This window comes from Halichoerus grypus, chromosome 7 (genome assembly GCF_964656455.1).
Source record: "Halichoerus grypus chromosome 7, mHalGry1.hap1.1, whole genome shotgun sequence".
NCBI lineage: Eukaryota > Metazoa > Chordata > Mammalia > Carnivora > Phocidae > Halichoerus > Halichoerus grypus.
In genome coordinates this window covers 151,300,125-151,327,958 of record NC_135718.1, presented here as the reverse complement: position 1 = coordinate 151,327,958, position 27,834 = coordinate 151,300,125, and the positions used below count along the sequence as shown (strand labels likewise).

The 27,834-nt window shown below is 43.4% G+C and overlaps 1 protein-coding gene across 4 annotated transcripts in view; it reads right to left on the bottom strand.

Moving 5' to 3' along the window:
* The window catches only part of DCAF8 (DDB1 and CUL4 associated factor 8), a 38,921-nt gene extending 14,521 nt beyond the window's left edge, over window positions 1-24,400 (bottom strand). The window contains exons 1-7 of one of the 4 annotated variants that reach the window (XM_036091451.2): window positions 24,264-24,400; window positions 23,155-23,227; window positions 10,865-10,939; window positions 7,600-8,267; window positions 6,521-6,661; window positions 5,396-5,490; window positions 982-1,092 (exon numbers count right to left, since the gene is read on the bottom strand). In XM_036091451.2, coding sequence (XP_035947344.1) covers window positions 982-1,092; window positions 5,396-5,490; window positions 6,521-6,661; window positions 7,600-8,267; window positions 10,865-10,913 — 1,064 coding nt within the window. In that variant the 5' untranslated portion in view covers window positions 10,914-10,939; window positions 23,155-23,227; window positions 24,264-24,400. The other 3 variants (XM_036091450.2, XM_036091452.2, XM_036091453.2) reach the window with 3 other exon arrangements.
* Window positions 24,401-27,834: the final 3,434 nt, after the last annotated feature.

The window sequence follows — 27,834 nt, the reverse complement described above, 5'->3', positions numbered from 1 at the left end:
TCTTATTTTAAAAGGAAGATAATGCTTTTCACCCCTTAATCAGGAAAGCAAAAAGTCATTCATTTTTCTAGTGATGCTCTCCCTCCTCCTTTTCAAACTGATGATCCCTCAGCAAAGGGGGATGGTATAATCACAGAAACAGAGCTCAAATAAGCCACCTGGGTAGGGAGGGGATACAGTTTGTGACTAAGGGCCAGAAGGAAACTAAGTGATACACATGGGGATTGAACCTCTGAACTCTTGTTTTCCTTAGGATATGCCTCAATAGCCAATGTTACAATAAACGTTCCCAGTAACAAAGATATCACTACAGAGAAAGAAAACTGGTTCATGACAGTGGGAGTCAAAAACTCAGAGTTCACACTGAGTACTCCCACTCAAATCATTTCTGTATCTGAAACCAGCATTCAAAATTTCTAGTACACGTTAATTTATATACAAAAAATGGTGGAAAATATTTACTAATACATCAATTGCTAGTAAACCTGGATTTATGTCTTAGCTGCTATGTGGGGACCTTGGTCACAATTCATCAAACTTCTTTAAAACGTGACAATCTCAGGTGCCTGGGTGGCTCAGTCAGTTAAGCATCTGCCTTTGGCTCAGGTCATGATCCCAGGATCCTGGGATCGAGCCCGGCGTTGGGCTCCTTGCTCGTAGGAAGTCTGCTTCTCCCTCTGCCCCCTCCCCTGCCCCATGCTCTCTCTCGTTCTCTCTCTCAAACAAATAAAATCTTAAAAAAAAAAAAAAAAAACCAACTTGACACTCTCTATAATAAGTTAAGCTATCCCTCAGGGATTGTTACTGTTACATCAGGGAACAGAATGCTCAGAAGAAGCTTAAACTCTTTGGAAGATGGTGAAAAATTCAAGATGGTGGTTAATGGATTCCGAGGCCATTCACACTGTTCCACAAAGGATAGCTGGTGGTACCCAATGCATCAGTCTCAGACTCTCAAAGACACAAAAGAGCCAGACTCACCTTACAAACTGATCTCGTCCACCCACTGCAAACTGGTGGGTATTGGCAGGATTCACATAGATCGTATACAGTCCCACTTTCTTCTCCTTCTCTTTTGTCACCACCAGTTTCCTTTAAGAGTAGAAAAGTGTAAAAGTTATATTCTCTAAAAGACCCAGATGGTCATGGCAAGAGAGAGCACAAAGAGTAATGCAGACACAGCTAGTAAGACCAGATTCTCAATGAGAAAGAAAGAAAAAAGTGGTTTTGTTTGTTTTGAACGCTGGAACAAGAAAAAGACAAAAATCACCTCCACGTATATTTAATAAATGCCACCTTGGGGAGGGAAAAACAAACGTGCAGTGAAGTCATTTTATGGTATTCCTCAAGACGTGTAAATTAAAGTATGTAAAAATATTGCTCCTCAGGTAGTGTCAGTTTAGTTAGGAGTCCAACATGATGATAACCTATCATTAAACAGACGATACCACCCACATCTTCCCATATTATATAAATACATTCTCCCAGTCATCTGGGAGCAGGGAGAAAGAGGAGAATGAATCATAAAAACAGTGGCCAGAAAAGCCCTTAAGGTTAGAATCTACCTCCCAGGGGCGCCTGGGTGGCTCGTTAAGCTTGCCTCTCCCTCTCCCACTCCCCCTGCTTGTGTTCCCTCTCTCGCTGTGTCTGTCTCTGTCAAATAAATAAATAAAATCTTAAAAAAAAAAAGATCTTTATTTGAGAGAGAGAGAGAGGGCAAAAGCAGGGGAGAGGGGCACAGGGAGATGGAGAAGCAGTCTCCCCACTGAGCAGGGAGCCCAACTCAGAGCTCGATCCCAGGTCCCTGGGATCATGACCTGTGCCGAAGGCAGACACTTAACTGGCTGAGCCGCCAGGCACCCCTCAAATAAATAAAATCTTTAAAAAAAAAAAAAGAATCTACCTCTCAGATTCCACAAAAGTGTCACAACCCAGCTCTAAAAATGCACACTTAAGAATGACAAGGCCACATCTCTAGCACAGGGACAGTCCAAAGGAAAGCAGCATTCTTCCTTTATCTGAAGCAAGTTAGGAGAGGAGATTCTTATGAAGACCGCTGTCTCTAAAGCTGGAAAGTCACCTCTAAATTACTCCTCTGGTTGTACCACAAAAAAGGGTGATCCTTAAGAGGGCATTGGGGTCCTGAGGAAAACCCTGTAAAATTTTAGAGTTTTAGCCAGATTCTGGCTAAAAGCCATATCTGTCCCATCTTAAGGGTGGCACTATGAATACTCTTCCCAAATCTAAGTGTCCAGCCAGTCAAATACGGTATCATAGAGATCAGTAAATTTACAGGAAAGGAAAGACAGGGAAGGAAAGGGCTGGGTTCTAGCTTTTGTTTTTAATTCTAAGGTTTTGCTCATTCTGTTGTTATGGAAACTGAAAGAAATATAACCATGACAACGAGTTTCTTTGTAAAGAAATGTAAAATCATTTCATCCTCTCTGCATGGTCAAAGTTCCTCTAGCCTAGAACTGCTCTAAGCAAATGGAGAGATTTTACTTGATCTTAAAATCTCTGTAGCTTTCCATTGAAACAGTATATGGGGGTGCCTGCATGGCTCAGTCAGTTAAGCATCTGCCTTTAGCTCAGGTCATGATCCCAGGGTCCTGGGACCAAGCCTGCATAGGGCTCCCTGCTCAGCGGGGAGCCTGCCTCTCCCTCTCCCTCTGCCCCTCCTACCCCACTTGTGTGCTTGAGCGCTCTCTCTCTAATAAATAATAAAATCTTTAAAAAAGGAACAGTGCATGAAGATCATTAAAAATGAATGTCATTAGGGAAAACACACACATACACAACCCTCAAAAACACAAGGTAGAAAATACATCCAAAATGAGTTTAAGGAACAAAACTAGCAGTGGAGAAGAGGCAGCTCTAATCAGGTTTTAGATGGGGAAAAGCAGATGCTTCTGCTTTTCACAAGATCATCTCATTTTCTCAGCAATGTGGATTTTCAGAAGGAGAGAGTCAGACAAACAAAAGCTGACCACCATGTGGAAGCAAAAGGAAAAAACTGAAGGGATAGATTATGAAATAGGGCTCCACCATCCTGTAATCCTGACAATCAGCTCAATCTTTCTAATGCCTCAATTTATTCCTCTGAAATGAAAAATTCTCTCTCCCAATGGATAAATGCAGAGTACCTTGGGCTCTCTGGGGAACTTGCAGAGGTGCTATAAAAATAATCAATCATGGCAGTAGGGGAAAAAATTTTTTTTCACATCAGAAGGAGGGAGCACATGAAAACATAAGAAACAAACTTACCAAATTTTGCCTTTAAATTTGCAGGTTTTTTTAGTAGCAGGTATGTTCCAACAAAAAGGGAAAAAGAACTACAGATCAGACCAAAGAAGTCCTCTGAAGAATATTTCAAATTGGCTTCCACTGGCTAAAGGAATATCCCACCCACAGCTCCAAATCCAACTCTTTTCCTAAAATGTCAGCCAATCTTACCAGCTTCCAGAGACTTAGCTATCATAAATACACAAAAGAAAAGTTCCCATTATGCCAGCTTCACACAAAAATGCCTCTGATGTAAGTGGATGTTCACAAACCAGCTTAACACGTAAGGATAGCTTGTATTTTCCAGCCAGGACCTTACATTCAGTCCCCCACCTCAGCTTTCTACTACTTCTTCAACCCCTAAAGCAAAAACTTTTTGAAAATTCAGTCTCTTATTCCCCAAATCCAGGATCTGGGCCTCCTCCTACTTCAAGTTTCTCCTATGTCCCCTCTTCGAATTTCTATCCCATCTATCAGTGCTTGCATCCAGAGCCATTGCTTATGTCATTTCATTCCAAATTCAATAATCTGCCAAAGTCACCTGTTTTGCCCATCATATGGTCCCCAACACCTTGTGGTCTAACGGTGGTTTTCCTATGACCTGGCAGACATTAGAATAAGCTCCCACTCTGCTTCCCAACTCTCTACCAGAGCAGACCAAACAAACAGCCCATTTGTTGCATCTTTGTACTTCCCCTCCCCTCTGGAACTTTAGAATGAAAATAACAAGGGGCACCTGGGTGGCTCAGTTGGTTAGGTTAAGCATCCCCTTCCCCTCAGGTCATGATCCATCGGGCTCCCCACTGAGCAGGGAGTCTGCTTCTCCTTCTCCCTCTGCCTGCTGCTCCCCCTGCTTGTGCGCTCTCTCTCTCTCTGATAAATAAATAAAATCTTAAAAAATAAAGAAAGAAAAATAAAAGTCTAGTAATAACCAGCTTTGAGATTATATGCCCTAAATTAGCTTATATTCTACTTGTACGCTACGTGAATCAAGACATCCCTTACTTAATATTTTAAGCTAACGACGTATAAGATTTGTTAACATTTTTAAGACTTAACAAGAACCGTAAATAATCCAGATAATTCTAGATAAACAAGTCTAGTTATCTAGATAAATCTAGATAAACAAGATAGCAATTTTTTTTTTTAAAGATTTCATTTATTTGACAGAGGCACAGCGAAAGAGGGAACACAAGCAGGGGGAGTGGGAGAGGGAGAGGCAGACCTCCCGCTGAGCAGGGAGCCCGATGCGAGGCTCGATCCCAGGATCCCGGGATCATGACCTGAGCCGAAGGCAGATGCTTAACGACTGAGCCACCCAGGCGCCCCGTCCATATACTTTATTATTTGAATTTTTAAAACAAGATGTATTTGCTTATTATTACAACTGAAATTTTTAAAAATAAATTAATTAGTAGCTACAATATAATCAATTCCAAACATGGTGCCAGACACTATGCTGGGGCATCAAGGACATTTATCATAACACTCACAGAGATGAGAGAGACAAATATTGACTGGTTAGGCCCAAAGTAAGGCTGAGAAACAGACGTTCAGAAAGGTTAGATGGTGGTGCCTGAGTCGCAATCTGACCCACGTCTGTCCAGATCCAAATAAGATGCTCTGATCTTTCTATGACATCACACAGCTAATGAGGAATGTGATTTAACCATGAGCCTCAAATTCACGTAAAAAAGAACTGTGATATGACAGAACTCTATTAGAGCTACTAATATTTTTGTGCAAGATTTATCCTTTGTTTACATGTTTCTATACATAATTGAACTGAAAACTAGCTGCTCTGTAATGTGCTTCCTGTGGGTGAGCTGAGTGGCACCCAAGTGGATGGAGAGATAAACAAGTGATTACAGCCCACATGGAAGATAACTGAGCCTTGTTTTAGAAATGAAGGCAGACTGAACAGCACTGTACTGCTGAGAAGCAGACAGACAACAACAAAGAAGGGAGGAAGCGCCCTAAACCTCAATCCGCTTCTTAGCACAGGCACAGAGAGACTCTGGATTGACCAGAGAGGTGGGTATTACCTAGGACAGGTGAGGTATTTTCAAGGCCAAGAAGTCCAGTTCTGTAAAAACATTATTGCTACACTTACGAAGCTGGCCGGTCTTGTCTGAGGTCAATGGTGAAGACAACTGCATCTTCACCTGCAGATAGGAACGTACAGGGAGAGTCCGGTTCCAGGGCCAACTGAGGGACAAAAAAACAAAGGTTTCTATAGATTAGAATTAGAAGCCATCTAGTTCACTCCTTTATCTTTAGGAAGGACTGCATTTTTAAATATCTCAGCAAGAGACATGTCCAGCTTTTTTGTTGTAAAACCCCAGGAAAGGAACTAATAAACCCATTCGCTCTTGTTCTATGTGAATTTGTTACAGCTTGTTTATTCCATTCAAATAAAAAGGACAGAAGTTTTGCTATTTCAACTAAGTCCCCAAGGGATCTATCTGAATAAGGATACCAAAGAAAAACATCAACCATGTTGGTTCATTCTCAAACAAAATCAATTAAACTCTCAGATGGGTAGAGAAATGGTGCCCAAGTTTCACTCCTTACACTTTAGTTGTAAAAATTAGTTAACTAATGGGTTGAAGGTAGGCTTAAAAATCAAAGAAATAGGTAACTTTCGTATTTTCTGCGCCATCTGGGCTAGAAAAGGACATTCCAGGTCCACCTACCTATCAGCTCAGGGTTTGTAAAAGAGGTCCACCCTCCTACAGCATGACCACTCTGACATGAGGCAGCTCTCAGCTCCTCACTGGCTGCCCCACAACTGTCTGTTCTATATTCCCAGTCCTAAATAGGGCTTCCATAAATAGTACTGTCTGTGCCCTGAGACCTCAGAGAAAAGTTGGAGCTCTCACACGTGAGGAGCGACCACTAGGACCTTGGAGCTGTTAAGGTGTTCTAGATACAACCAAAATAAATTTAAGAGGTTTGGAAGACACAGGAGACCTCAAGGATTTCCAAACCAACCACTGGTCAGCTTAGGGGTTAGGTATAATCAACTGAATGCTGAATGCACAAGATCTAGAAAGTCTTCCAATACTGCACTTCCAAGAAGTTTAAGGTGGCTGCTTTTTCTCCTTTTTTATCTACAAATTTTAGGACAAAAGAAATGAGGCAGGTGACGCAATGGGCAGAGATCTGGGAAGGCCCTGGCTGAGATCCTTGGTTGAGGAGCTGGACCACACAACCATGAGGGCAAGAGCTTACTTACCTTGTGGGATGCTCCCTTGTGCTGGGCCACACGCTTCGTATTCTTGCAACACTGTGTGGCAGACAGCTCTGCTACCCGCACCTGCCCGTCACGGGCACACATGGCCAGAGTGGAATCACCACTGTTAGGAAGGAACTTGGCCTGGGATATTAATGAGAAAAGGGACATACGAAAGAAACTGAGGAGGTGAATTTGAGAGGGGAAAACTGTAATAATAACCCTAACCCATCCCTTTGGTCGCACAACAGCTGGAAACTCAGCTCTCCTAGCCTTATACCATTGGCTCAACTCCAATTTCTTCCAAGAGTTAAAGAAGAGGGAGAAAAATCTGATTTAAGAGAGCATTTCTGTTGACTCTGCAAGGCTGAACTGGTACAGGGTAAGTGCTCAGGTGAACTAGGACTACGCCTACTAGGGGAGAAATATAAGGAAAAGAGGAGGAAAACCTATCTTGATTCAGGAAGCAAACAGAAATTTGCTACAAAGGAAACCAGAGGGGCAGTTGGGGAAGTGATCATGCCCAGGAATCAGTGCCAGTACCAAAATGATGGATGGGGCTGGTGAGTAAACAGAGAACAACAAGGCTAACAAATACTCATCAAATGTTTATTAAGCACCACGAATGGTTCTAAACTGCTTAACTTCTATTGTTGTATAACTCTCATGGTCCTCTGTGTTGATTAGTTCTACACTACAGATTAAAGACAGAGATTAAAGAATTTGCCCAAGATCACAAAGCTAATAAGGGGTAATGCCAGGAACTGAACCCAGTATGGCTCAAGAGCCTCCGCTCTGACACTGGACGCCTCCCCCCGGGCACACTGAGTACCTTCCTGAGGACTTCCAAGCACCTCACCTATCATAAGGCTTCCAAATGCCTCTGTGCTTAGGAAAAACAAAAGGCTGTCACGGGTCTTTCAGGGCATTTAACTCCTCTAAGTCATCATGGGAGCCATGGCAGGACTGAGTCCTGATGCCTAATTCTACCACAACTCACTGTCAGCTCCCACTCCAGGCATCTCAGGCTTGTCTAACTGCTGCCTGCCTTTCTCAATTGCTATTCCGCTCCCTTGTCTCACCTGGAAGACATTGCTTTTGTGGCCGCTCTCAAAGTCCAGTACTGGCTGCCGCCGCACCCAGTCCCAAACCACCACTTTCAGGTCATCGCTGCCACTGGCCAGCCAGGTGCCGCGCTGGTTAAAGTGCAGGGTGTTGACACAACCAGTATGGCCCTCAAGCCCATGCTGCAGGCGGAAACGCTGCACAAAGACTCTTGCTCCACAAGCCTCATATACAAAGCGGGCACTGGAACCCAGCTCCCGCTCCCGAAGAGCAGGAAGGGCCTGCCAGCGAGGGCGGGGCAGGGCGGACGTCTCGGAAGACACCCAGTCCTCCAGGGCTCGCTCATCATCTGACGAGTCCTGGTCACGGCTGGCCCGCTTCCGCTGGACACGGCGCCGAGGATGCTCTTCCTCCTCCTCTTCTTCCTCTTCCTCCTCCGAGCGGTCATGGACCTGGTTTTCGTCGTTGATGGAGTAATGGCCAGTGTCCTCCATGCTGTCAGAGTCCTTGTCTTCACCTGAGCTCTCTGTATCTGTACCCCGACTTCCTGTGCTGGTGCGGTTGGGGCCACCATCATCCCCAGTCAAACTCAAGCTCAGATCTGAGGCCTCCACTTCAATGCCTGAGGATGTCTCCCTCCCCTCCTCAGCGCCAGACATCTCCTCTGGACTGCTGGACAGGCTTCCTGCATGTTAGTAGGAACAGGTGGGTGAGGGGGAAATAAGGAAATGGGAGAGTGATCAGAAGGATGTCCCCGCCTTAGTCCAAGAAATCATCACATCAAAAGATCCAGACACCAACTTTGGTTACAGTGTTTTTGTTCAAATGCTTACAAAAACTACCTTCTGAAGGGGAATCCTGAAAAGGACAAGAAACTGAAAAGATTAAGACCAAAGCCACATGCAAATAAAGGTACTTCAACACAAGTGAAGAACTGCAGGACAGCCTAAGAGTCTCCTGCAAAGCATGGACCAGCTGTGTCCAAATACATCCAATACAACCACCTTAAGCTCTGTTCTGCTGGGACGCACATCCATTAGCCACAGCATATAATTAAACCGAATATAAGAAAAAAGAATAGCCATCCCAGCAAAAGTTGGTATAGACATCTTCTCAGAGAAAGACAGAAAATAACAGATTAAAATCATTCAGACAATGGGTGTGGAGCTGAACTATTTCTTACTTCAAGAAAGCACCACTCCCCCACCCTTCCTAAATCCTAATTTTTTCCCTTGAGGTCCTATAATCCACTAACAATCCAAAGGAAGTAGAAGGGACAAGTGGGGATTGTGATCATTAGAATGGGTTCTTGCTCACTTTTCACTAATAAATGTATTCTGACTTGCATTAATGTGATGATGTTAATGCTACTATTAGTTAAAGGACTCTTTATTGAGGTAGAGTTTTATCAGGAAGCATACACAAATATCTGAGAAGGAAAGTTCACCATATCCTAGGTCTGCCATGCTGGTGGTTATAAAAGAACTGGGTCACTTTGAGCAATCTAATCCCCGACAATTAGATACTGCATTCTCCTATCTAATAGCAGCCAAATCATATTTCAGTGAGCACTCCTACAATGTGCTAGAGCCATATGACCACAACTTCCACACTGAAGCCAAGGTATGAAGGAAGGAAGGTGGGAATGAGGACTTTAAACACTATTCACGGCCTCCTTTCCTGACGATTACAAACTTGACCTCGCCAGAAGTAAAGGCTGTTAGGAACAGCAGACCAGGCATGTGCAACGCTGGTAGGAGCTATCCAACCCCACAAGGACGTTGAAAGGATTCCAAGTAGCGCCTGACAGCCTAGTCACCTGGACTAGAGCAGTAATTTCCAAAGATCTTTGCAGCAACAGAACCCCTGCACGACAAACTCTCAGGCAAAACCCACCACAGAAAACAGATGAACAATACAAGCACGCTGGTTCAAATGGCCACAGAAGGTTGGGAGACTTGTAAACAGCTCTTTTCAGAAAGTACCTCAACTAAGATCCCAGCATGAAAACAATGGGTGTAGGAACTGGAAGAAAAAGGGGGTAAAGTGCAGCAATTTGTTCCTAGGAACTACACTTGCTGAGACCGCTGTGTATGCTGAGAAAGATTAGTAGTTGTGGTTTCTCAAATACAATTGGCTTTGAAACTGGGAGTAGTGTGAAAGGATAAAACACCACACATTTCACTTCTGTGGAGAAGGAAAACTAAACACCAAATCTCCTAGCATTTCTTGTTAAAATTATGATTAACCAATCAAGACGACTTGGGAGCTCTCCCATATTAACATAAGGGCCAGAGTCAATCACAAGCTCAGCAGGGGGACCCTAACGGTCAATGACCAAGATCCAGAGGTCAACAAATTTTTTCTATCAAGGGCCTTCACAGGCCACATGCAGGCTGGATCTGGCCCGCAGGCCATAGTCTGCCAATCCCTGATCTAGCTGATGGCCAAATTCCAAATCAGTTATATACCTCAAACCACCTAGAACCCTGAGTCTCTCAACGAAGCCCAGTGAAAAATCTGAACCACTTTCTTTTACAGATGAATGAACAGCACTGGTAAGAGAACACAGGGTCAATAAACAGCATGTTGAAAAATCTCACTTTCCCTTACTTAACTTCACTGCTCTACCAATCTCATCAACTGGAATTGAGCCTATAATCCTGATCTGCAACGTGCTAAAGAATGCTGAACACTGTGCTGCCCAATCATATCCATTTGAAGGACATTTCTCTAGTTTAGAAGTTGGCTCAGGGTTCAAGCATTAATCGAATAATCTGTTATCAAAATCTTGATATTCTACCTTCAAACGTGCCTTAGACCCAGTGAATTCACACCTAGCTAGACCCTACAAAGAACGCAGGCCAGCCCTACTCCAGTCAGTTCAGGCTGTAACTTCATCTCTCGTCTGCTATCTCTACCGAACTAGGACCTGCCATAGAAAGAGACCTCTCATCACAACTGGGGAACCTTACCTTCCCACAGCTCCTTTGTTTCCACCACCAACTGATCTTTTCCTCCTAGGTTTCAGCCACTCTTACAACCTTTCAGAATTCCAAACTACTTGAACTCCTCCTAATGGCACACCTCTATTATTGATTTTCTGGAAACAGAAGTTGAAGGAACAAAAGTACCAGATAGTTCAGGGTGTCTCCTGTGTAGCTTTCTACACACAAAACAACACAGAAAAGGTCCACTCTTAGGAAAGATTTTCTTCCCTCCACTAAAATCCAGGTCTCCACTTTCTTTGGGGGAGAAGAACCACCTCAGGTGGCCCCTTACCATTGGCTAAGTCTGTTTTGCCATCTGCGCTGCTCCCTTTGCTGGACATCTTGAATGATGTTTATTGTGGCCAGCCTGCATTTAGGAAAGGAAGAAAATGAAACAATTAGGAAATAATCTGGGAGAGAAGATAAAAGGGACTGGACATTTAACCATGCACAGCCTTTGTCATTTTCATAAAAATGATTTTGTGAGGGGTGCTTGGCTGGCTCAGTCAGTGGAGCACGTGACTCTTGTTCTAGTGCTCTAATGCACTAAGTTCGAGCCCCACATTGGGTGTAGAGACTACTTAAAAAAGTTTTGAGTGTGTGCTCAACAGGGCTTGTCAGCTGCTGAAAATCAGACTGGATCCCCCTCCCCTATGTCTAAATTCCATAAAGGGACATATCTTTGGGAGGTCAACTGCCATCTCTTTACCTGAGTAGCTGGCAGTGATTTCTGAAATGGGAAAGAAGGAACCGAGATCAAACCTGCACCAGCAGGCATATACCCAGTGACAGGTACTACAAGCAGAGCGCTCTAACACAAAGAGCTGGCTTCAGCCTTGCCCTCTAGGCAAGAATCTTCTGTTGTAAATTTAGTCATATGTATCATCCATAAGTTCTATGAAAGACATGTCTTCGTAACATGAAGAGGCGGGTCAGACTCTGAATATCACCTTACGCACAAATCAAGAGAGACAGAAGAGACCGAGCTATTGGGGTGAGAGCTTGGGCCGTATATTCACTCAGGAGCCAAGCTTCAAACTTAACAGGCACAGATACTAACTACGGATTATAAGAAGTAGAGCCAAATTAGAATTCAGGAGGACCCTCCCCCCAAGAAAGAACCTAAAAGGTTTCTTTCTTCCTCTTACAACTAAGCCGCCAAGTCCACAGCTGGGGAAGAAAAGGGCCACATTTCCATTAAACCATCTCAGTCCATTTCAAAAGTGGCAAACATCATTTCACCTAATTCCACCAACTTTCACCAGATTTGTCTGTTTGGCAAAGCCCTATCTGGGAATCGGGGTACCTAGCTCTTTTCCTTTCATACCACTGTAACACATTCATTATTTTGACAGGGCCCCACTCCCACCTCGAGCGAATTCCAAAGAGCAAAGAATAATATTATTCAGACCAGAATTTTGTTAAGCCCTTTCAGTGCCTGGACAAAAGGCACTGGTCAAAGACAAAGTATGATTATGACTCCAGTCCTCGTACCCAGGCACACTGGCTTCTAATCTTTCAACAGCCCTTTCATTCCCATAACAATTATCCCAGAAGCAGCCCCATCCTTATCCTGACCCCCTACTCTCCTCTACAGAAATCCAAGTTGCTTCAAAAAGTGTCCCCTGCCAAGAGACAGCTGCCCAAAGCTTGCTCCGCAGGCCAGGGCGGGGGAGTAGCAAAAACACACGGGCAGGACGGAGGCCGAGTCTGAGGAAGGACCTGGAAGGGTGCTGGGATGCAACACCAACAAAGCACAGATTTGTGCAGCCACGTCAAAAACACCAGCGAAGAGCGGTTTGCAGAGCAGGCTGTTTTCCTCCTCCTACTCCAAGGAGGTATTTTTGCACAGCATTCTTCACACAGCACTGGTTTTTTCCTGTTGGTAGTCCCTATTTATATTCTTGAGCATCTCGGCAATATCTTCTTCCCCACCGAGGGTTTAAGTTAATTACATTAACTGCAAAAGTCCTGTGAGGTGGGGAAAACAAGCGCACTACTTTGTTAAGATTAAAAATTCAGGTCATAAGCACACGTTCCAGTCAACTGAGAGAGATCTGATGTTTCCTCACCTCCAGAAGCAAAACTCTCAACCATACCATACTGTCCACCCCCCCATTATCACTTTCCAAAGAAAAAAGTGGCTCCAGAGACCCTTCCTCAAAACTGAACTGCATCAATTCCTACAGAAGCCCAGACTGCCTGAGCCACAGACACATAAGGCGCTAGAGAATCCATTTGCTCTCCCAGCCTCCATGACCAGGAGGAGCCAGAGCTCCCAGCCCTGAGAGGCGGGAAAAGCAGAGCCATACGGTTCAACCCATACTGAGAGGTTGCAGAGCTTCTCTTCTGGGGAAAGTGGTTTAAAGTTCTTAGAAAAAGAGATCTTCTTTTTGAGGAAGAAAAATTGACAGAATGTATTGCTAAATTCAGAAACAGGGACAACCCTGTGAATGCTCATGCCAACCCTGTTTAATCACAGAGTTGGTAGGCAGATAGCTTCTAAAGGTCACATTTTGGGGGCCACAGAGTTTAGCAAAATTAGTTCTAGACTGAAAATTAGTCCAGGGTTGTAATATCAGCTAAGCCATTAGTATCCTTTCTGACCATGAATGAGCTACTTAACCTTCTCTAGACTTCCTTTTCTTTTTTTTGTAAGCTAGTATTAGTAATTCCAAGATGGTACAGGTAAGTAGAATTATATGTTAGAAGTTCTGCAGCAGGATGCTCTGGAGCAGTGGTCTCAAAACGGATTATAAACCCGTATCAGTGAAAAGTTTTACCATGAATCTTCAATATGTATATCTAATCAAGTCACATTAAATACTAAGTTTAATTTTTCTAGAAAAAAACAAATTCCAACGTTCTTTTTCTATACATTACTGGACCATCTTCAATGCCCCTTGGGGTGCACACCTTCCCCCTTTGGAGGACCACTTTTTCAAAAAGCCAAGAAATGATGACAATAAAATGCAATCACTTTGGAAATGACCTGTTATTCTTATCGTATACATTTCTATCAGAATGAAGAAATTTAAAACCATCTCAACTCTGGGGCAGGAATTAAAGTATCCAAATTAAAATAGGCAAGATGCTATGACGGTGCCCTTGGTCTCAAGTATAGGAACCATTCTAGAATCTCTTTCGTCACCAAAGAATATAACCTTATTTTACAATCAGAAGTTAGGGACCATACTTGACCCAAACATAAATTAGCTTCTTCATTCTTTAATGCACTACATTCCCAACAAATCCACTGCTTTTACCTTGATCAATTTCCATGTAAAATCCAGTCCAGAGCAAACCAATCTGAGCCTGGAAGAACTGATGAGCTCACTGTCCCAGGTAGCTGGGGGAGTTTAATTAGATTAGCTCTACTGCCTACACTCTAAAAATAACCATAACCCCTGCCAAACTGAAGGTTAAAGAGTAAACTATTGGGGGATGGGGAAAAAAAGATTCAAGTGCCATTTTAATTTCTACCCTAGAAATTCCAGTGACCTAGATTTCTCTTGTGTCAATAAAAAGGCTTTAAATTTTTAACCAAATATATGACAAATTATTAACTAAAAACCAAGCAAAGGGGCAGGTAATACAAAGTATAAAGGTACTTTGTGGAAGAGGTGCCAAACATGTCTTGTTTAAAACTACTGGGGCTGCTTTCTTTTCCTAATATTGATTAAAGATTTGTGTAAGAGACCACATACACCAGAGCAACAGGACATCCAAATGCCAAAAAAAAAAAAAAAAGACAAGAAAAGAAAAAGGAAAAAACGGCAAGGAAAAAAGAACACAAGAAACCGTGACTTGTAACCTGTACAATATACAAAAACTAACTCAAAATGAATCATAGATCTAAATGTAAAAGCTCAAACAATATAACTTCCAGAAGAAAACAAAGAAGATAATGCTTGTGATACAGGTTAGGCAAATATTTAAGGACTCAAAATAAATAAATAAATAAATAAACCACCCAAACCGTGAAAGAAAAAATTAAATAACGGGACATATCAAAATAAAAATTTATTCTTCAAGAGACACTACTAAGAAAATGAAAAGACAAGCTATGGACTGGAAGAAAATATCTGCAAAAGACGGATTTCATAGAGGGCAGCAGCCCAAATCTACTTCTCATAGCTAAATAACAATCACCTGAAAAGATGCTCAACGTTATCAGCCATTAGGGAAATACAAATTAAAACTACAGTAAACCTCTATACGCCTATTAGAATGGCTAAAACTTATTAAAATAATAACAATGAAAGTTTCCTTTATCAAGTGCTAACAAGGAAGGGACCAACTAAAGTCCCACACGCTGCTGGTAGAAATGCAAAATGGCAGTCACTTTGGAAAACAGTCTGGCAGTTTTTTATAAAGTCAAACACAAACTTACCATATAACCCAGGAATCCCACTCAGGTATGTACTCAAGAAAAATGAAAATATATGTTCACCCAGAAACCTATAGGTGAATGTTTTCTTTAGTGGCTTTATTTAGATTCACCAAAAACTGGGAACAATAAAATGTTCTTCTGCCAGGTCATGGATAATACATAAGTTGTGGTCTAGCCACACAGTGGAATACTACTGAGCAATAAAAAGGAACAAATTATTGATACACAAAGCAATGTGGATGAGTGGCAAATATGTCATGCTAAGTCAAAGAAGCAAGACTCTGACAGCTACATAATGATTCCATTCATGGGACATGCTAAAAAAAATAAACTATAGGGACAGACAGCAGAACATGGTTCGTCGGGGAAGAGAACTGACTGCAAACAGGCATAAGAAAACTTCTGGAAGTGATGGAAATGTTCTATGACTATGACCTTGTTGGTGTCATGTGACTACATGTTTGTAAGAATCCACAGAATGAGTCACTGAGAAAAGGTGTAAATTTTACATGTATACAAATGTTACCTCAAGAAGTCAGGCAAAGCGTTAAATCATGGCCAAAGCCCAACAATTAAAATTAAAAATACTAAATTCTCGGGGTGCCTGGGTGGCTCAGTCATTAGGCACCTGCCTTTGGCTCAGGTCATGATCCCAGAGTCCTGGGATCGAGCCCCGCATCGGGCTCCCTGCTCGGCAGGAAGCCTGCTTCTCCCTCTCCCACTCCCCCTGCTTGTGCTCCCTCTCTCGCTGTGTCTGTCTGTCAAATAAATAAATAAATAAATAAATAAAATCTTTAAAAAAAAAAAAAAAATACTAAATTCTCAGGGCTGGGGCACCCGGGTGGCTCAGTTGGTTAAGCATCCGCTCTTGATCTCCACTCAGGTCTCGATTTCAGGGTCGCAAGTTCAAGCCCTGTGCTGGGCTCAAATGCTAGGCATGCAGCCTACTTAAAAAAATAATAGTAATTAGAATAAAATTAAAAATACTAAATTCTCAACACTGTGACTATTAACAGAAGTTAGCTAAAGTGGTCAATATGCCACAGTAAATGAGAGCAAAACATCAGTTCTTGTTTGAAAAAGAAAGTACAGGAGGAGTTTGGCTGCAACCAAAGCCACCTGTGATTTACCAGCAACGCCATGAAAGGCAGGATGAATCCTAAACTTATAAAAAGACTCCAATCCCACTGTCTTGGTGACAACTGAAAGTATTGGGAGCTTAAAGTAGTTCAAAACAGTTCTGTGGTTGTACTGCTAATTTGTATACTTAAGGCTTCTTAATTTTATTTTTTAAATTTCTCTCAAATTTTCATTTTAACTCCCTTGGGGTCTAGGAAAATGGGTGTGATAATTCTTCCTCACTTCAGGTCTGATGGGAGCATCAACAACTACAAACATTACCGTCCCTGATCCCTTTTACTAAGACCCGAGCTCACCCACCCCGTAAGTCCCCATGACTTACATAAGCCCAGCAGTCTGGCTTGGCGCACCTCTGCAACTCAAGTGCCCAGCTCTCCTACATCAACACCCATAGTTAAAGTAGACGAAGTTTTAGAATCTCCTCTGAAACTGAAAAATGGTGGTAGAAAATACTTCTATTATTAGAACAGATATCTGAGAGTCACGCAGTGTCTGGCTCCTCTTGGGAGGACAGACGTCCCAACACACCCATAACAGGACAGCTGTTCAGGGCCCATCTCCATCCACAGGACAAACTTGCCTTTCTGCCCTGGGCTCTGTGGTCCATCTGGAATCGACCAGTCCTACTTTCCCCATCCCCAATTGTGGTTTTCAAGCTGAAATGGCTCATTTTAAATTCATTCTCCTCACCTTTTTTCTCTACTTCACAATAAACACCTCCTCTAGCCAACTTTCCTGACTCCCGCCACGAGCCACACTCCCACTGTATGGTGTTTATTAATCAGAGAACCCCGGGCACTGAAATTCAAAGGATAACCCCAAGGAAACTGAAACTCATACTATATACAACATGTTTACAGGGGGATAGGCCTTTAGTTCTGGGCCACTCTCTATTGAGTATTAAGTGAAGGTGAATATCCTACACTGTCTCCTCTGGTACACTGACTGGAGAGAGGAGCAGAAAGAAACTATAAATGTTTCTGCATCAGGAAAATTAATCTCTATTCGTGTTGTGCAGAAGATCTGACAGCACGGGGCAACCTAACTGTACAGCCCTCCAGCCGCCCTTGTTTATCCAAACTCTAGGCCTCTGGCACCCCCCAGTGGCCCATCTAGACACAGACAAGCTGGTCCTGCAACAACCTACCAGGCGACCCAGGAGGTACAAACACGTCCGAGGCAGTCCTGATCCCCTCTGCAGCCAGTCATCAATTAGGGAAAATGAGGATACAACGATGATACAAGTGACACAAGCATTAGTATCATAAAAAAAGATAAACTCAGCTTTGAAGGGAGGACAGGATTTCAGTGGGTAAAGCTGAGAAAGACCAGGACAAGGATGAGAAAACACAGGGAAGATGAAAACCCTGGTATGTCCAAGTCTGTTTGGGCTGGGTCGTGGGGGACACACGCTGATCAGTTAAGAAGGTGCATGGCGGGTGCTCAGGAAAATGATTCTGTCAAGGATAGGACTGAAATGGACAGAAAAGGAAGAAGAAACAAGTTTAAAACCTTCTAGTTGTTGAGGTAAAAAGCACTGAGCGCCTGTCTGAGGCTGCTGGCTGAGGAAATGAGAAGAAGGGAACGGATATGAGGACGCTGCCAAAGCAGAGCGGACCGTACCTGGTTCAACGGTAGTTACGAAGCGCCCCCCCAAATCAAGAAGACAAGTCTGAGTCGGGAGTGCCCGGGGGAAATCAATGTCATAAATGAGAAGCTGGCATGTGTGGGAGAAGAGATGAATCTGATTTTGATTATGTTTAAAATCCAAGTTGACATGTCAGGAAGATAGTGGAAAACAAAGGTAGGTCTGAAATTTGAGAAATTAGGGTCAGAGATACGGACTTGGGAATTACTGTACAGAGAAGCTTCAAAATCAACCACCTTGTAAGTTATACCTCACTAAAAGACAAAAAATTTAAGTACCCAAGAAAGGTGAAAGAGTCCAAGGAAAGAATCCTTTGGAACACCTACCCTTAGGAAAAGAAATAAAAGGGAGACCGAAAAACACGCGGGACAGTGGAAGGAATAATGAGTGTCAAACATCTTGGAAGTCAAGAGATAAAAAGGTTTCAAGAAGGTGGGGACCATCCACGTTTCAAATGCTTCAGAGAAGTACAGAAAGAGGCAGACTGAGGAAAGGCTCTGAGAGTCAGAACAGTGTTCTGTGGAGTTACCTCCGGTGCGGAGGGAGAACGCCATTTTCTCCCTCTTCAAGGATCAAAAAAGGATCCAGTTATCTCCTTCAGTGTAGTTACATCCATTAAAGTTCTTTCCTTAAAAAACTCATTAGCCTACCAATTAATCACAACCTGAGATCCATGCTTAAACAATTCAGAAACGTTTTTATTCATACTGTCACGTGGACAGACCTTTTATACTTTACATATGCTTTTATAAGACATACTGAACTCTTCCTTTCAACTCATTTGTTTCATCAGCTGGCACTGAAGCGCCCAGGTTTCTAAAGACAGCGCAAGGTATAATAAAAAAGGGTTTCCGGTGTCAGTCAGACCTGGGTTTGAATTCTGATTCTACCACTTAAGTCTGTTTCTCCTTCCATAAAATGAGACAATACCATTACCCTGCAGGAGCTGGTTTAGAGAATTAGAGACAACATTTTTGCAAACATGTACAAAATCTAGCTTCTCATTTCTGCTTCCAGACTGCACTTCCCAGAGAAGCCTGGGCTTCACCACTCAGCAACAATCCTCCAAACACTGTACACAACTAAGGACACAGTTCCAAGTCTATAAAATCTGCTTCCCTGCTCTCACTGGCCTTTTAAAGAATCAGAGAGCTCTGTCAGTATCTCTTGAGCACATTCATGCTCTATGAACTACGGTAAAGCAATATACCCAGGTGCCCAAAATATAAGCCTCCCACTCTTTCAGTTCTTCTCCCTCTTGAAGGTTCACTGGATAGCCGAGAGCTTCAAAGCAATCCTCACAGACGATGAAGAAGAAAACAAGGAATTCCTGCAGCAACTATACTACGAACAAGGAACTTCATTCCTCCTTTGGATGAATGCCTTCTCTCCCTGTTGGTAATACCAAATGCCCTCTGTTTATAGTTTATTGGCTTAATTTTAATAACGGTATTTCAGAGTATGTTAGGAATGCATGCTAACTCTTAAGTGCTGTCAGCAGCAATACAGCTAAGGAACTTTTTATGACCATATTTAAGCCCATTTACCTCAATTTAAATGATTCTAAGGAAAAGTCATTTCTAAGGAAACTCCACTGTTTCCACAATGAAATGATTTACCTTTACATCAGAATCCAGACCCCATTACCAGTTTTTACCACTCACATTCCACATTTTTCTTTAATCACTGGAAAGGACATGGAAGTGTGGCACTCCAAAGATACAAGTGACAATAAAACAATGAAAACAGAAAGGCTAAAGACATCAAGAAGTGCCCTCCTACCTGCACTAGGTGAGAGGACAGAGTCTAGCGCTGGGTCCTAAATAAGGTTTAGAAACATGTCTGATAATGTGGCAAGGCTTAAAGTACACTAGAGGAATATAGCCTCCTGGCTACCACCAGAGGTGAAGCCTACAGATCTCCAGATGGCTAAGAAAAACCAAGAACAACAACAAAAGGACATGAGAGGCAAGCATGGATGCTTCGCATTAGAACTTCAACAGACCTCCTTAAATAGTATCATCAGAGGGCAAGAGCAAATACCTAACCTCTCAGATGCGATACTAAAAATGTTTGCAACAACACAATCCATTAGACATACATTTCAGTAATAAGATGCCATCTTTGTCATATTAATCACTCCCCATGCCCTATCTGCAAACTCAGAGCAGGCTCAGTTCATTAATTTATCTTTAGCATACACATTCCAGAGGTTAAGGCAAGTACTTGAGAAAGTGGGCTTCTGGCCCAGAAACTATGTCCTATGGAGACAGAGATAAAAGCCTGCTATAAAGAAGTGTGACCAATTCACAAAATTCATTACACACTAACTTTCAAAGACCTTTCAAGGACTTTCTTCTCCAAGAAAATAACTGAATCAAGTAAACAAGAACTTCTGACCAATCTTAACAGTGACAAAGTTTCTCTATTTTATTCACAAAAACATTAAGACGAAAAGTTTTCAATATTACTGCAAAGCTAAGCCAAAATCACTGGCATCTGGCTCTGATATTAACATACACATGTCACCACCTCCACGTCTGTTGCTGATTCAATTCTTTCAGTTAGTTGCCTGGGTTCCAGATTGGGTGACAGTAAGTAGATTACCTTGGCTTACTGATAATTTGCTTTTTTTAAAAAAGAAAAAGCTAATTCAATCTTAAAAACTAACTTAAACACCAATGTCATGCAATAAAAAGCTCTGTTTGGATAACTCTGTCTTTTATAATCTGCACCATTCCCAGACAGGTTTAGAATAACTTTTCTACAGTAGAAACAATCCAGAAACAAATCTATCTCCTGAAAACAAAGTTTAATTAGTCGCTTCATGATGTTAAAAGCCTGTAACTCACCTGCTAGAACATAGGACCAAGAGCATGAAAATCTGAAGGCCTGTCTCCCACAACAGAGCGCACTTCTGCAGAATGTCTTCTCCTAGAGTCCTTTTGCTCTTGAAATGTCAGTATTGTTTTAAACTGGCAACAAAAAGGCTGCTTTCTTTTAGCTCTCTCTGAAGACAAGCTTCTGTCTTAGGTTGATCCTAGTCAACACTAAGGATCACAGCACTGGTACTGGTTTCTATACATTCCACAGACCGCTGTATAAAATGCCCTGTCAGGTTGGCGGTGGGAATTAAGGTCACAAGCAAACCTAGCCTCCCACTTCAGCCATACTAAGAAATACTTCCTAATAAGATGTGACAATTCTTATTCAACGCCCTGAAACATAAAATATCTTCAGAAAGGTTAAGAATTTTACAGTTGTGGTCCAGAGACTAAGAATACTGGTTCACTGTATACAAAGATGTCACCTGGAGCTCAGAATGTGAAACCCCTGGGGGAGGAGGGATTCTTACCCAGCACATAGAGAGGAACAAAGTTATGCCTCTTTCAACATATGTGCTTTTCTACTCCCAACCCCACCCCTCACCCAACACAGATCTCCAGATCTCATAAAAACACAAATAATAAAAATGCACTCTCAGCCCACCTCAAAACCCTCAATCCAAAAGTCTACTTTTCAATAGGAGAATTTAGACCCTGGATGGTGGTAATGAAAGCTGATCAACTCTAATTTGATCACTGGCCTGAATGAATACAGTTGATTTCACTGCAATATTATCAACACTTTTAATTTTCATGTGCCCTTACCTCCCCCAAAAAGATGTAGAAGAAAAGCCAATAAGAGAAAGTTAAAAACCTGCATCTTTGCCATCATATTGTTAAGATGGTCCAGCTAGGGAGATGAACTAAAATGTTCTGCACTCCCTGCTCCCTAGCCCAGACTCACTTCCAAGAACAAGGAGACCTTTTCATGGTCTAGTTCTCTGATGACCTATTGATGAGGATCACTGCAGAGCCCAAGAGTTTGGAAAAAATGTATTCTCTTCAAGGCAAAAAGGAAAAAGCATAACGGATAGCTGGAGCAGAGGCGGTGAACAACACTGAAGCAGCAAGGGAAGGAATTACAATCCTTGTGTCAATGCTGATCAGGATGTGCTAACAGAGACCAGGAGGAAGGAAGCAATGAACTATGGAGAGGTACTGATGTTTAGTCTAAGAATGCATTTAGAGATATACACAGACTGACAACTAATATTTCCGCTGTCCTCTGACCTTGAACCCCCAAAACACGTACCTCAGTCATGTTCAGAAAATAACTCTAGGTGTGTACCCACAAAGCATACATCTAAGCTGACCAATTAAAAATGATTTAAAGAGAAAAAAAGAAGTGTAGACTAATGCATACCTTACTCAAGGCCATAGCAACGATGTGTAAAGAAAACATTTTTTTTTTAATGTCTATCATATGTCAGGCATTTAACAGCTTTATGTAGGTTCCCTCATACAATACTAACAATGACCCCAAGAGGTAAATGGCATTATCCCACTTTTAGAGATGTGGAAATTAAGAGTCAGAGAAGTTTAAGTAGCTCGCCCAAGGTCACATGGCCAATAAATCTTAGTATTTAAACCCAGGTCTGTCCAGCTCTCAAAGCTGTATTATCTCTTTACATCTTACTGATACACATACATGCCACCAATAATAATCTTATTCCAGTTCATCTTCTAATCAGGACACCATGAGGAACAAAACTTACCAGTGTCACACTCAACCTTTACCTATTACATATCATAAAGGTATTAAGAATCAGCCAGGCCTACCTTCCAGAGCCACTCAGCTCTTCTGTCACATCCCACGACGTCAACCACAGCACTACTCTCTGCTACCAGAAACCTAAGAGTCTTACAAAGATTACGTTTACAAGTATGTTCAGACTCCCTCTCTGGCCCTGGCCCACGCTGCTAAATGCACAGGATGATTCCTCTGCTCACCAAAAACTCTTCAGAGCAGCTATAAAAGAGCAGCCAATTTTTTTTTAACCCCGAATTTACTACTAGGTCCTGAAAAGTTGGAATTCTGAGGTAGACTGAACTCAGACACCAGCATCACTTACCAGCTTTTAGTGACAAGCAGCTGGATTCTCCTCTGAACAGAAACAACAGTCCAAAGCCCCGAGAAGGGAAGAGACTTGATTTGACAAGAGGCTGAACAGAACTCAGGCAAACGAATTCCCAGCTTTTAACAATGTACGAAACATGATCCACACAAAGGCAACACACGAGGCAAATGAATAAAGGAAGAAGGAGACACACTCACTTCTAGGCTTAAATGGAGTTATTTGAAGATACACAGCAATAGTTTAGGACAGAAAGTCAAGACGCCCACAGACAATAACACTTGTCAAAGTAATTTAACCAGAGTGGAACACAGCCAAGAGCAATACCCCAACTCTGGGATACTGGGGTGGGAATTTTATGACTTTAGTGGTCAGCACTTGAGCATCAGGGTAGGGTCTGTCTTGGCCTCAGGAATTTAAATGCCTTCAACTCCTACTCACCTTTCCTTCTTTATCACTGAAGTAGGGCCAGGCTGAGCTCCTGAGAAAATAGGTCTGTTGATTCACTGAAGGGCTGAGAAAAGTTAAAGTTTAAATGGCAAAGGTATCTCTACCAAACATAATAAAAATATTTATGAATACATTTCAGAATCTCTTCAGACCTCCTCAGTATGATTTAAAACCAGAGTAACTCTTAACTACTGAACAAATAACCCACAGTTACAGAAATAAAATGACCCAGGCAAGTAATCTCCCGGCTCCACTAAAACGTAAAAGTCATTTAAAAGGAAAACCGGAACCTTTCCAACGCTAACCCATAAGCAAACCTCTCAACAAGAAGCCACACAGCAGGGGGAAATCCCGGAGAGAATGTGATAGCGCTAGTGCCGGTTTGTTTACAGGGACTTCAGCAACAATCATATGAGTCAGAAATTCAAGCCACCAGATGCTTTCCAACTAACAGGGAGCAAATGGTACGGTTCTGCGGTGCCCTGGACGATCTGGGGGTGAGGGGAAGGAAGCTGCGAGAATGGTATTACAAGGGGAACAAGAGCAGACGGCAACAACTGACTTGGACCTCGGCCTTCCGTACAAGGTGCTGGGCCCGAGAACTCGGGATGGGGGAGGGGGCACACTGCGCGGTGGCCCCGAGTGACGGGGAGACGCAGGGCGACCGCTTCCCCCAGCCTAAGGGGTAAAAACGCGCACACAAACGGGTCACCCCAGGGGCAAAGACGTCCCTGTGGACTGTGGGGCAGGCTCTTGGGGGCAATCCCAGGGCTGACCTGAGGCAAGGGCAGTCAGTCTTCCCGGCGGAGACTCGGCTCAGGGCCAGGAAAAGACCTGAGCCCCGGGAGCTTGGGAAAGGAATCCAACCTATCCTGACGGGGAGCGGGCCAGGGGCGAGGGGGTCAGGCCAAGCCGGAACGAGACACGGACCGGGTAGGTCAAGGGGGGGGTGTCCGGCTGGGGCAGTTACAAGCACGGGAGCCGGCGAGGCTCAGCAGCCCGCTTCCCGTCTTGGGTCATCCTTCTGCCAGCGGCTGCTCCGACTGTTCCAGGCCCAGCCGCCCCGTCCACTGCCGCCACCAACGCCGCCGCCATCTTACACTGGCCAGCGGCCGCCACCACCACCGCCTCCGCTCTCGGCGCTTGCGCCTGCGCCGCCACGCTTTCCGGCCCCGTTTGCGACGAGGTGCTGGAGGAGACTGAGGGAAGAGTGGTCGCGCGAGCTCTCCGCTCCCAGCCCTCCTCGGAGGACGCAGAAGGGGCGGGGCTTAGGGCCAACGGAAAACAGAGCAAGGGGCGCGTGCGCACTCCCGGGAGGCGAGGTTGTTTTCGCCGCGTGTTTCGAGGGGCTCGCTTTCCTCGCGCAATCAAAACAGATGCGAGTTAGGGACCTCCCGGACTTGTGGTGGTGTGATGGAAATAAACTTCATTGCTGGCGGGCTGGCGGGCAGCTTCCTGGGCGGCCTCCATTTTTGCCCTGCTTTTGAATACTGGAAACAAGCAGTTGTCGCCGGGTTTCCTCTGAAAACCCCATTTCCTTTGAGGACCTGGTTTTCTTCAGTGGTTTTTACACCTTCGAGACCCGCTTCCCCCCGAGAGCTTCCATTCCCCCATTTTCAAATTAAAAGAAGGGATTCGGAAGCTTAAGGTGCAGCCGAGCTATTCCAGAGGCTGTTTCTCCGAAGGGGGTGGTGTGCTGTGGGTTCCCCAGAATGGGCTTGGTGCTGTGCGCTCTGCTCCGTTCTGACACCTAAAGGAAGCTTGCAGAAGTCTGGAAAGGTGGCTGCCAGGCCCGGGGATTTTTGACCAGGCCAGGGTGCAATCATCTGACCCCTTTCACCTCCTCTATTGCTATCATCTACTATTAGGTCATTATATATTACTTAGACTGTTGCAATGGACACCTAGCTGGTTTGTCTACTTTCACTGTTGACCTGCCAGTTAAACAGAAGGCAGCCAGTGTGACCTTTTAAAATTTAAGTCAGGTCATATTATTACCCCACAACCCATATTATTACCCCAAATCTTCCCCATCACACACACACACACACACACAAAGTGATCACAATGGCTTCCAAAGAGGGCCTTACGTGTTGTGGCACCTGTTTCTCTGATTTCATCTCCTCCCTTACTACCTAACTCTGCTCTATCCTTATTGGCGTTCTCCACTCTTTTAACTCCAGCCAAAGCATGATCCACCCTTAAGGCTTCTGCATTTGTTCCCTCTTCTTGGGATACTCATGTACCAGATCTTTACTAGACTTGCTCTCTCCACTCAGTCAGATCTCTACTGAAATCCTACTTATTCTGAGAGGCAGCTCTATCTAGACTATTCCAACTAAAATGATATTCTACACCACCATCCTCCTCTGTCCTCTCACTCTGCATTGTTTTTTTTCCTAACATTTTTTACCTGTGAACATTTAACCTATAATTATGTATCTGTAATCTAAGTATACTACTAGAATATGAACTCTATAATGGCAGGGACTGTATCTTTCTCATCTTTGTAACCCCAAACCTCTAGAAGAGGACCAGAGCACAAAGTAGCTGTCTGATGCCGTACCGTTCTATCCGTTCTTTCATTCACTCTGTCAACATCTGTTGAATTCCCATAGCGTGTAAGGCCCTGTTCTAGGTACTGGGGCTGAAGCAGTAAAAAAAAAAACAAACCAAGATTCCTGCATTCACAGAACTTACTTCTCAGGGCAGAGGTTGGGGTGAAAGGGGAAGACAGGGTCACACAGACAATAATATTAAAGTTATGAAGACTAGTGGAAAATAAAGCAGGGTTTACCTGAGTAGGTGTGCTCTTTTACTGAGGGGGTTCAGGAAAGGCCCTCTGCTGAGGTGACATTTGAATAAAGATTTGAAGTGAGAGAGTGAACCATATACACAGGGGAAAGAACCTTCCAGGCAGTACAATAACGTAAAAAAGACCTGAAGCTTGAGTGTGCTTGGTGTATCCAAAGATTAGCAGGGAAGCCAGTGTGGCAAAAGAGCAGATAGGAAATTAGTTTGGAGATACATGATGGGAGCCGGATCACTCCCAGATTTATAGACCAAGGAGAGGACTTTGGATTTTATCTCCAAAGAGTGCTAGAAAGCCATGGAGGGTTCTGAGCAAAAAAGTGACAGGATCTGATTTATAAGTGAAGAGATTTACTCTGGCTGCTCCTTTGAAAACTGCCTGCAGGGAGGCAAAATAGAAGCTGAAAGACAGGAAGCTATTGCAAAAGATCTGCAAGACTAGTGTTGCAGTGAACGTGATAGGAAGTGGTTGGATTCAGGACATACTTTGAAGGTGGCAGAGGTGATTTGCTCATAGACTTTTTTTTTTTTTTAAAGATTTTATTTATTTATTTGACAGAGAGAGACATAGCGAGAGCAGGAACACAAGCAGGGGGAGTGGGAGAGGGAGAAGCAGGCTTCCCGCAGAGCAGGGAGCCCGATGTGGGGCTCGATCCCAGGACCCTGGGATCATGACCTGAGCCGAAGGCAGACGCTTAACGACTGAGCCACCCAGGCGCCTGATTTGCTCATAGATTTGAGTATGGAGTGCAAGATAAAGAGTCAAGCTATCTCAGGTTTTTTTATTTGAGCGACAGGATAAATAGTAATGCCATTTACTGAGATAGAACTCCAGGCAGGAGGGGGGAGCAGGAGGAGAGGTTTTTTTTGGAAAAATGTCCAGTTCTATTTTAGACATGTTAAACTGGAGGTGCCTATTAGATTTCCAAATGGAGCTACTGAGTAAACAATTGAAATATGAATCTGAGGCTCATAGGAGAAGACAATTGGTGGTATAAACTGGGGAGTCATTAAGGTATAAACGGTGTATATAATCACGGAGTGGGGAGCACTTCATGTGGAAGAAAAGAGAAACAGTTTATATATATAGGCTGGACCCTCTAATCCCACGGCACTCCAACTAGTAAAGGTCAGGACGTAAAAAAATCCAGCAAAATTTATTTAGAAGGAGCAACCGGGAAATAGAATTTATTTTATTTTTATTTATTTATTTGACACAGAGAGAGAGACAGCAAGAGAGGGAACACAAGCAGGGGGAGTGGGAGAAGGAGAAGCAGGATTCCCGCAGAGCAAGGAGCCTGATGCAGGGCTCGAACCCAGAACCCTGGGATCATGACCTGAGCCGAAGGCAGACGCTTAAGGACTGAGCCACCCAGGCGCCCCCAGGAAATAAAATTTAAAACCCGAGAGTAAGGGGTCTTGTAAAACAAATGTTTTAAATATTTCAAGGACACTATCAACTGTCATTCTTAAGAGTTTGAGGTTAAGATGACTGAAACTTGACCACTGGGTTTGGAAACATGGAGGTTAAGACCTCAACAAGAGTGATTTTAGTGGAGCTATGGAAATAAAAACCTCCCACTGTGTGATCCGGTTTCTATGCTTACTCTGGTTACTATGCTTCGATGGACACCATTGCTCTTACCACCAAATCTTCTTTCTTATTTTGGGCTTTCCTATTGCGTTTGAGGTTGTGATGATCATTACCCCTTCTAAATATTCATTCTCACAGCTTTCTGTGACATATACTTCATAGTTCTATTTATATCTCTTGACGATTTATTTCATGAACTTCTCTTCCTCTTCATTCTACATGTTCTTCCAAAGTGATCTTATTCATTCTCACAGTTTAAACTACCA